Source organism: Corvus brachyrhynchos, unplaced genomic scaffold (assembly GCF_000691975.1).
Source record: "Corvus brachyrhynchos isolate BGI_N302 unplaced genomic scaffold, ASM69197v1 scaffold783, whole genome shotgun sequence".
Classification (NCBI taxonomy): domain Eukaryota; kingdom Metazoa; phylum Chordata; class Aves; order Passeriformes; family Corvidae; genus Corvus; species Corvus brachyrhynchos.
In genome coordinates this window covers 495573-507103 of record NW_008236979.1, presented here as the reverse complement: position 1 = coordinate 507103, position 11531 = coordinate 495573, and the positions used below count along the sequence as shown (strand labels likewise).

The following is an 11531-nucleotide window of genomic DNA, read 5'->3' as shown; positions in this document are numbered from 1 at the left end:
GCCAGCAGTGACCCCTGGTGGCGAGTGGCGAGCAAAGCCGGAATTCCTGCGGCACACCCAGACCGAGCTACCTGGCACCGACTGCAGTAGGATCAACGCGGGAAAACCGCCTAATACTAAGTCAAGAACGCAAAAATCTTAACCAGATCAGTGATGGAAAGAATGACACAGACAACCCTCTTGCAGCCTCCGTGCTTGTCAAAACGGAATGACAAGAAAGGTGAGAGAGAAAGCAGAAATGCCACGTGTGTCATAGAGTCATAGAAAGCCTCGGGTTGGAGGGAGCCTTAAAGATCATTCAGCTCCAACCCCGCTGCCACGGGCAACGCCGTACCACGTTATGTATCAATCGGTACAAATATTGAATATATAGCTGCAAAAATGCAAAACAGTAGAATAATACTGGCCTCTACCAAAACATCATTTAAAAAGCAAATTCTTTTGTATGGCTATTACTTTATAAAAGCAAGGTAAATGTAGGACTTCTATAAATACCATGTATAGATTTTCCTACTTGAATACATATACCATTATTTCAGAAAAAATACATATTCTCTTCAGAAACGTCACATTCACTAAATATGTGCCTTCTGTGCAACAAAGAGCACTACAGCTGCAGAACAAAGATAATGAAAAATATGTTTTCTTATGTTTTATGCAAATATGATTTTTCTCCATTCATTTAAAATTGAATTTCTTTCTTATCTTCCTAAAGTGTCAGTCAATCCACTGGCGGGGAGGGGGAAGGGAAGGTTTTAAAAACAGCAAACAACTTTATAAACCTGAACTGGAAGTCAATTACATTATCCTCTAAGGTAGGAAAAAATTCTATAGGTTTAAAAAAGTGATTTATTCCCATCACACAAGAGAAAGAATCTAATTTCTATTTATTGAGGAGTTTCATGAAAAGTCAAAGTAACAATCTGTTCCAGTAGTTTAAGTCATAAGATCAATTTCCACCTAATGACTAAACATCATCTACTGTCTTCAAACCAAATCTTTTCCTTTGGGATCACAGGAGAAAAAACAGAAGTATTGATGTGTTGAATATAAATTTCACAGTGCTATTCATACAATCTACTCAAAGCGATTTTTAAAGTATTTGTTGTTTATTCTGGTTTTGTTTGTCTGATCATTTGAGTTGAGAATTATTACTTTAACACGATTTTTCAACCACTGCAACTCAGTGGTTGAAACCTGTCCTATAGTCAGATCAGTTGTGCTGGAATGGTTCACTAATTCCTTCTAACAGTAGGTGTACACCTGTATCACTGCACTGCCCCTGCACAGCTCTGCAACATCCATACTGGATGCAATTACTTCTCCTACCCTGCAAATAGTCTTGCTGCAAATGAGACTCAAATAGCAGGCAGAGAGATCCTGGTGAAGTGTCCAGCTAAAGCAGCAGGGCAGCAAGCTGTGCCAGGACTCAGGCTCCTCAGGAAAGACACAGAAATCCTAATGCACACAAGCTGATACAGTTCTTGAAATGCCACCTGGGTGCTGTTACTCAGGCAGGAAGAATGGATCATCCAAGGGCGATCTGGCCGTGGGGAATGTGCAGGGTCAGTCTGAGCAGGGGAGCCAGAAGGGCTGCACTGCCTGCCATGGGTGGGTACTGCTCCACAGCACCCTTGAACTGCTCAGCTCCAGATCCCACACTCAAGATCAACAAGGCTGGTTCAGAAGAGTAAGGCCAGATGTCACAGCAGTGTTTACCAGAAGCATATTGCAGGGAAAGCTTTCCTAGTCCTTCGTGACAAGAACAAGTACAGTGTCTGGTTGACACTGCATGAGATTTGTCACCTTAAACAAAAACAGGTTTTTTTTCTCACTCTCTAAAAGAAACAAGAACTTTTCAGATCAGCTGTAACTGACAACACCCATTGGACTAGAGATTTTGAGACTCCATGCTAATGGCAGCAAAGTACCAAGCTCCAGTATCTCTTCTCAAAAACTTCACAGCTCTAAGACAAAAGCCTCCTTCCAATTCCCAAATGATGTACTGATGGCCAGTTTATCCCAATTTTTCTTCTACCAGTGTTGTACTTAAAGACCTGGTCTGTCTATATGCCCCACAAATGTTTATAAACAGCAATACTCTTCCCTCCCAGCCTTGATTTTACTCATTTAAACAAACCATGCTCTGTTAGTGCCTTCCACAGCCCTGACCGTCCTAATGATTCTCCCCCTGAGTCTGTGTCTATTTGTATTCATAAAACTGTAGTAACAAAACATGAAGCATTCTACTAATGCTTTCATATATTTAACTGGAGTTTCTGTGACTGATCATCCTACCAATGCACTTGGCACTTCAGAGTTTGCAGAGTATATAAAATTAATAATGTTAATTAGTTCATGTTCTAATTGAGATAGACAAGCAAGTTTTCTCCCTTTCCACATTTCAATTCAAGATTATAAAATAAATTGTTAATACTCTTAGTCTCTAAATGTATTAATTTACAATTTATACTGAAGTAATTACATCCTACACATTACTTTTTTGCAGGATATTCTGGTTCTCCTTCCTATTTAAAGTAGCTTCCACCTTTGCATTACCAGACTTCATTAGCAACGTTATAAGGTAGATTATAAAAATTATGTAACAATATCAGTCCCAAGATCAGCCTTTAAGGAGCATTGATATCTTCCCATAGTTGTTCAGCACACCCACTCACATTTCATGATGAAGCAGCTGAGTTCCCCTTACGATTTCCTTATATATGCACTGCACTCTTCAGTTTCAGTGATTTCCTGTCATCAAATGCTGAGGTTCAGGTAAAATATATTGCATTTTCATGTCAATTTTCTTACAGATTATCTTCGTATGAACTACATTGATAAATTCAGATTTCAACTGTTTTGTTATTAATCACAATATATGCTTAATTATTTCTTTCCTCCATTTACGGTTTAGAACTCTACAAAGTGTTGAAATGAAGCTAACAGGTTTTGAGCTCCATGAATCACTTTCTTCCTAATCTTAAATGAAGGTGCTACAGATAATAAACTAGATTTAGTATCTTACCTTAGTAGGGAAATCAGCACGATCTCCTTCTTGTATGCAGGACAGAGCATTGCTTCGGATCATTATTTTAATCAAGTGTTTGCATGTTCTATGTTACTACATTTAAGTGTATGCACTTTAAATAAATACTAAGAAAATCACAGATTCACTTTAAATGGATATTTCTCATTAAAACTCACAAATAGCAAGGGACTCCCTTCCTAAATCTCATCCTAATTAGACCTACAGCATTATCAACCCCTTTAATGCAGCCATTTAGTGAAACACATCAAATAAATTCCGCTAAACTTGATTTCACTAATTGTCAAATGGCACCATAAAGGTATTTAAAACTGAAGCTGGCTTTTCATTTACCTGTGATGTTCTTCCTCTTCCAATAAGGACACTTGATTTTTCTCACAGTTTTTAGACACTAGATTTCTAATTATGATAGCTATATTTTGTTTACAAATTGCACAGTCCTCCAAGGATGCTTGCCAAATTGTTAATTCCAGCTGAAGATAAATCTGAAGAACATTTCCAGTATATATGAAATAACCATTCATTACAAGACAGTTCCTTCCTACCAGTTCTACAGATGTAAACTTTTCTTAGACAACTGTCATTTCTATGATCAACATTTAAACATCTACAAATACGGAATGCAGAAATTGGACCTTAACTTAAAATTGGGGGAGGAAAGAATTTCTTGAGTATGTGTCTTTATGTGCATATACAGTATAAATGCACATATATTTAAGAGTATATTTCCCAGATTGTAAAACTCCAGTTTCTCCTTTCTGAATTGATACTTGGGCGGGAGATGACCTGAAAAGTAAAACTGAGACAAAGAGGGCATTATCACAGGGCAGAACAGTTATAAGAAACCTGCTTCTATTTGCTTTTTCCTTTCACAAACAGGTCTGTCCAAAGCAAATGTTACATCACAGGTCCTCATCGCTGGAGACAGACTTGTGTGCTTTCTGTTCAAGAACATCCAGGCACAACAGGCCAAAATCTCAGATTTCAGACCTCTAGGCATTTGGCACAAGCTCTTTCTAGTGCTGCATTTCAACTGCTGCTGCCTGAGCCTCATCTCAAACCTTCTCCATCAGTTTCAATAAACCAGCACCACAGAGTACAACTTTCCCAAATCTCAACACTGAGGAATAAGGCAGGCCAAACAAGAGAGTTTGACATCAAAGCCTTCCACTGAAGCAGCGGGAACGAACCCAACTCCAGTGAGTCCTTTCAGGATAACCTAAGTTGAGCATAGACACTCATTGACAGAGTTGTTCTGGCCATACTCAAGACGCTGTTACAATAAATGCCACAGTACCAGGCAAGCAAAACACTGATTTTACACTGCAGTAGTCACTCCTTTTATACTTTCATTGTTTACTCTTCTCCTTACATAAAGGCTCATTTGTCCCTAGAGAGATGTTATAAAATTCAAGCTGCCTGAATTGCTAATGGACTTATTTCGAAGTTAATTAGTTTAACTTCAGAATCTGGTCTTCTGCTACATCTCTGCCTGCTAGGAGCAGATCTGTAGGGAGAACCAACTAACTATACATGTTCCAGCAATTTTATTGGTGTTTTAACTTTGGATTAGGGCTGAATGCCTGTTTGTGGCTGGTGTGCATTATGTGCGACCCTAGAGCCCATCTTGTGGTATAGTTACTCCTAAAAAGAATGTATTTCCTCTGTTTGCAAACCATCTCACAATGCAATCCAAAACACAATAAACATGAAGGATCAGATTTGCTTTGAAGGTGCCCTACTGATCCTCTTATGGAATAATTTAAACAAACCCTGTAATTCCTCCCTAATAGGTTCCCCTTTTGCTTGCAAAGCTGATATTCAATGACCAAAGTATCAATAAAGTTTCTCTTAAATTCAAGAGAGTTCAACCCTTTTTTTGCCCTGTCTACACCCAGTAGTTAGCAATGTTTTCAGCACTTTCAAAGATAGTCCACTTAACCCTCTTAAAAATGTGAAACTGTTTCCTATCCTTCCAGTCATCCTGATTTTTTTTCACCTGTCTCAGAAGTTTTTAACTGTTTGGAAATCTCTCTGCTCCTTTACAGTCCGAAACAATCCAAGACACGGTGTTCCTGGTATCAAAGAGAATCTTCTGGCTGTGAAACCACATTCAGCAAAAGCATCTTTCTATAACATTCTTGAATAGGTCAAATTGTGCACAAGCCACCACTTTGGTCTCAGCCAAGTCCCCATTTCTCTTTTACATGTGCCTAGCAAAAAGAAAGATAGCAAGTCAGCAGTTTGAAGGCATATTTTTTTCCTCCCTGAATTACATCCATGGCATTTTATCAGCCAGCATTGACACATTCTGTTAGATAATATCAAGACAGATTAGCCAGGAATGGGACAGTGTAATATGGTACAGAACTCACAAAGAAAATACTCCTTAGTGAAAAGTTCAGCCTCCCTTATGTTGGGTAAATATTTTAAATTAATCAGATTTTGTATAAATACTAAATTTTGTTGTTACATGACACCAACCACCTCAGAAATATTTAAGCTTACTAGCATTATTAAAAAATACTTTCATTTTAAAAAACCAATACATTTAACTAGTGCATGTTTTGTGAAATACAATGTATGTTAAAAATAAAAATTATGTCAATTATTTGCCTTCAAAGTCTAAAAGATTTTATTGAAACTTTATTCTATATTGGTACAACTAGCAGCCAGCTGCAAGTATCTACAAGATCCTTGTATTACATTCCACAAGACATATCTAATAATGAGAGGAGCCTGCTTTTTACAGAAAAAAGTTATTCCATCTCAAAGAATACCCAAAAGTGTTCTCTTTTCTGAGAATACTTGTTTTGAATGTGTTCTTCAGAGCTGCTCCTTCAACAATAACCACAAGATGTCAGCCTTGTAAAGCAAAAACTCCATGCAGTAAAATAGGAAATGCTGGGATTTATGTTCTGAATCATGGGTTCTAACTATTATACATCCAAATCAATGCAGTTCAATGATTTTTTTTTTTTTTTTTTGATACAGGCACTAAAGTTACTCAAAAAAAGATAAAAGGAAAATAGTAATAAAAAATGAAACATGAAATTCTCTCCTGAAGGATACAGATCAAGACCCTCCGGCCACTTGGTTTGAATTACAAAACACAAGAAAAACTTGTCAGACAGCAAGAGAAAAATTTATGATTCCAGCATTGAAAATGAACTACACAGAAGATACTATCAGTGTAGAAACTACAGAGAATTTAGGTATAAACAAATCAAGAAACAGAACAGAGAAGAAAGTAGTCTCCCAGAGAGCTTAAGGAAAGTTTGGTATTTAGTAAGGGAAAACAATTATGCATCCAAGCCAGCTCAGCTGTGACAAAATTTAAAAAATAATAATTTAAATCTATGCAGGTTCAGTGAAAATCCAAGGAACAATGAAGCAAATTATAGCATCCTATGCTCTGTAGGAAAAAGTGAGAATCTGGTATGTACAGAAATGCTAGGTGAAAGGAAGGTACTAGCAGTGGAAGTCAGATTTTTACATTTATTTTGTGCTCAAAACTTCTAATTAAGTTTATAGCACCGTACCTGAAGGAATAGCCTAAAAAGCACTTCCAAAGATTTGTGACATTTCCCCTTTTTGTACTCAGCAATCTGACATTGCAAGGAATCCATGCACAAATAAAAGGGTAATATCCTTGCTGCAAATTCTATTCACAGCTTCTAGACAGAGATTAAGCCTTCAGGATCTTCTTGTGCACTGCAGTCCTGGAAGGTTTTAAAAGACTCTGTAATAAGTCTACACTATTTCCATTCAGTGACCATATTGCTAAAACACTTCCCTTCTGTGGGTGCACTGACTGCCTTTTAATGAACAACTCATTAATTATTAAGACGAGAAATGTATTAAATCTCATCATGACTGTGGAGTAATAGGTCTGACAGCTAATAGGAGTTAAAAAGTCATTTCCTTTGACATGCCAAAAGAAACAGCAATAAAACAGAACAGAGGCAGGAAGTCATGGGAAGAGGGCATATCAGCTAAGTAATCTGGAGGGATTTTAACATTTCTGTTAAGAGAAGAATGGCAATTTCTATGCATAGAATGGCAATTTCTATGCAAGCTAAGCCAATTGAGACTTGTAACAGAAGTGGTAAACGATAAAAACAAAAATCCACAAGCATTTAGCATAATTATAGTAAGTGAATTAAACATTTAGGATCTTAAATAATTTATCTTTTTCTCATTTATAAATGAGAAGCAATGATTTATGGTACGGAGAGTAAAAGTGCAGCACGTGCTTACAGTACATCCATTAGTCCACACAGACACCCTTGTACCATTACAACAAAGCAGTTCATCTTCCTTTTTCATTGAGAGGCTGATACAAGTAATACAACAAAAACCAGACAGTGGATACTTACTGCAAGAAACACTAACAATCCAATTCAATGATGTGACATTAAAAGGAGTGGGGGAAGAAAATCAAATTACCTAGACACTAAACTAAGAAAAGCTTACCTTGCCAGCTGTCATTGCAAACACAGAGCTTCTCTCCTGTCAGGTCACAGTAGCCATGATCTGGACTCCCACAGTTGGCTTTACAATATGGAATATCACAGGCCTCTCCTTTCCAGTACTTGTCACACTCACAGTACACCCGGCTCGGTACAGACAGACTGGTTGTGCACTTGCCATGTTCTGAGCAGTTGTTAGGGCAAGAGTTAATTCTGGAAAAAAATAAGTATGTAAGATAAGAGAAATGATGATCCATGAGCTGATGACAGTGGTTTCATCTGACAGTACTCCAGCAGTATTTGTTAAAGTATGTTTTACCCTGAAGAATTTCCATGTACTGATAAAACACAAGTTTAATGATGATTTTACAAGGCAAATGAGCTCAAAGGTGTTCATCCAGTCTTACATACAAAGTCTGTGATGCACTCAAGATCACAAATACCTTGCACTGCAACAAGTATTGACATTAAGCAGAAGGACAGGCCCTGCTGAAAAGAGATCACCACCTACTTTTCTCCTATATTCCAGTATAAGCACTCAGTCCCTTCAAATGTTTGTTATCTCTAGAAACAATCACACTGGAAGTAACTGAGATTAAACTCTCCACCACAGGCATACAATGAGACTTTTCCTGAGTAGCTTTGGTCCATGCCATAAACAGTATGCCTAACATCTGGGGAGAATAAAAGAGGGAAAAACAAGTAAGGAAAAATACAAGATGGCTAACATTCTGAAACTACTTACAGGCAGCACTTCATGCTTTGAATCCTTAATAAAAGAGCCACCTTAACTCTGCAGTCCAAGATGAAAAAACAGGAGAGCTTAGGCTGAAATAAGTCTGTGACTGCTACAGGAGTGAGCATTTCTGTGATACACCCCACCAAACACTGAGATCACAGGCAACTGGAATGCAAAATTAAGCAAAGTGATTCCAGAAATGCAGGCAACTCCTTGGAGATTAGGGGAGATGCAGGCCATGGAAGTATGTGGGTCCAAGAGTTTCCATGAACTCAGGCAGTAAGTCCCTGATGAAGTCCAAATAGGATTTGAAACTTTTTTTGATGACTTACAGCAAAGGGTTGGGTTGAAACTCAGAATAAAGTGTTTCTAAAAGCCTCTAATGATAATACAGACCATTCCTTGTAGATGTGAGAGATGGATACTCTTCACAGTCTTCCTTGCTCTTACTGAATGAAGAAAGGACTGTTAAAAGTTAGCAAAGAATTGTTCAAGGCTGGCCTTTGACAAGATGTTGTGGTAAGACAGTCAGGAGACACATTTTTGTCTTCTAGAGACTCACATCTCAAAGGACTGATTCTGTTACCCTGCTAAAATAGGAAACTCCACATCTGACCTGCAAATCTCCTGAGGGTTTTGTCTGGTGTTATGGCATTAAATCCATTGATGGCATTAACAGCTGTATGCTACCTCTGTGAGGAACCTCTCCCCCAACCTCACAGGGAGAGTGTTCTGCAGGAAGGTGAACAGTTAAGTTTTTCCATAAGGAGATACTAGTTTGAAAGTAAACCATTTCTCACTCCAACTGGTTCATTAAGGATTCAAAGAAAATGAGAAGAATTGAATCAGTAGAATTGGAAGCCAAGTTGCCTGACTCCAAGGAACAGAAAATGTACTCAGACTTCTGGAGTAATTACAGTTGTTTGCTACTGGAATGGCACTTTAGTCACAGATTTTGTGTTTCTGTCTTCCCCAAAATAAAGGAATACAAGCAGTCCATCAAGATGAAGTTGAAAAATAAGGAAGAGGGTAACAGAAGCAGAGTGCAATAGACCAGTGACAGAAGCAAAGTTAATGCAGCCATAAAAAGTAATTGTAGGCACTTCTTTATCATAAAAACTGTTACAGTTGGTTCATTTAAAAAAAAATTTTAACTATCCATTGCAATAAAAGACACAGAAGAACAGAGTACATCGAATTTCATGAGTTATACATGTAACGGAATTAAACACTGGCAAGTTTTTTCATTTATTTTAAATCTACGAAAAAAATTAGGTAATGATACATTACATTACCATACACCACATTACCAAGTAATGAAAGAATGCACATACACTCATTTCTTAAGAATGCCAAGTCATATTGCCATTTGCTCCCAAGACAAATAAAAAAAGCATAATAAAAGCTTCAGGGATAACTGAAAAATTTATGTAATTACAATAGAAAGTCTGCCAGGTGATTGCAGTTTACTGATGTCAACTGACAAAAATTAAAAAATACCCAGTCTTCTAGGCTGCCATTTCCAATGCAATGTATACAGTGAGGTTTCCCAAACCTTGAATAGCTATTTATTATCTGGTCAAAGGTGGGCAATCTGCTGCAAATTACAGCAATAATCTTCCCACAGACAATTTAACAAGTACTGTGCCAAGAGCAGAGCTATGGTCAGAAACACGAATTTTAAACTAATAAAGAATATGACAAAAATATTACATGTACTTCCACATAAGAAATGCAGTGCTGGCCACCACACCCCAATAACTGGTATTTCAGAATCTGAAGGGATTGAGAGAAAGAAACAACCATATCTTCAACCATGGAAAAACTGTCACATGAAGAAACAGGTCCAAAAGGACCAAGCAATTCCCTCTTGAACCAAGGCATCCAATATGAAGAGATGTTGCATTGTGTCACATGCACATCCCAAATGAGACAGAAGTTGCAAACTGGTGCATATAAAAAGGAAAAGGCTCAGGTCTGTTGGATGCGTATTTAGAGATGCTGACACAGAACAGGAGGCTGGACAAAAGCAATCATGGTTATATCAGATTAGACTTTGCCATCAGAGAAACTAAAAGACAGGGCAGGTAAGATTTATGAAGGCAGAGTGCAGACTGAGGTGGAAAATAGGAGGGGAAATACCCAAGAAGAAGAAAAGAAATTGAATTAAACAATTAAATTGTGTGACTGGCACAAAAATCCAAGTGGAATTGCCGGCAAGGTTTCAAAAGCCACAGTACATTCAGCAAGAAAAATCAAGCAACAGATGATCCTAGATGATTCCCTAGAGAAGGGAATTTATATGACAGAAGATAAAATCTCCCTTCTAGTCCATATGACAAGTATATGTGTTGGATAAACACTGGAGAGGATACATTCTAGTTCCATATGGCATAGGAAAAACATACTCTGGGAATGGCCATGTGACTTCACTCAAAAAAACCATACGCTAGGCGTTTTTTGCCCTAACTCACACCTTAATAATTTATTATAAGCCCAGGCCCCTGGTTTTAGACACTTATCACTAAGTATGATTCTTATGCTATGAAAAAAACAAAGGTAATTACTTAGTACAAAAATACTCACGAATAAAAAATGTTAAATCCTGTTAGGTTATAAGCAGCATCACTGAAAAAGTGCAGCAATGCATAGCCAGATGTAGTAACCACTTCAGGAACAGTTTCATTTCCACGCACTTCAGGGACTATCAGACCACTGGAAAAGAGAAGGAGAAACATGTTTTTAAGCAATCTTTGGCATAATTGGGGGGGAAAAAAAGGAAAGAGAGAGTTTAAAAAGATAACTCATAATTAAAAAACTTTTTTTTAAAAACAAGTCATGAAATGTGTATAAAACTTGTCTATGTCTCTGCAAGGTCAGGCAGGGGGTTCCAGGAAAATGCCTGTGTATAAGCATTAACATTCCATGCAATGTCAGCAGTAAGTATCCAAATAATGGATTTATGCTATGATTATCTAACCAAAACTCCAATGTTTAGGAATGCATTCTAATAAAACTTTACATACATGTTACCACAATAGTAAGATAAGAAAGCAAGTAGTTAACATATTAAAGCCTCTGTTACTTTTTTTCCCCCAATAACCAAAAATGTCCATACATGACTACTTGGATTGAAAGACTAATTAATACACTCACCTAAATACAGCTATTAAAGGTGCATATATTGAATCTCCATCGTATACATACATATGGTCCCAACTACATTCTGTGGCAAAGTGATTAAATCTTAATCTTAGTATCGCGTTTGGGC

General features: G+C 37.4%; 1 protein-coding gene across 1 annotated transcript in view; it reads right to left on the bottom strand.

Moving 5' to 3' along the window:
- ATRNL1 (attractin like 1) overlaps window positions 1-11531 on the bottom strand; it is a gene marked incomplete at its 5' end in the record, with an annotated part of 455979 nt that overhangs the window by 403714 nt on the left and 40734 nt on the right. Inside the window, 3 exons of the mRNA XM_008629373.2 lie at window positions 7526-7734; window positions 10847-10975; window positions 11417-11530. Coding sequence (XP_008627595.2) covers window positions 7526-7734; window positions 10847-10975; window positions 11417-11530 — 452 coding nt within the window. The remainder of the gene's footprint in view (window positions 1-7525; window positions 7735-10846; window positions 10976-11416; window position 11531) is intronic.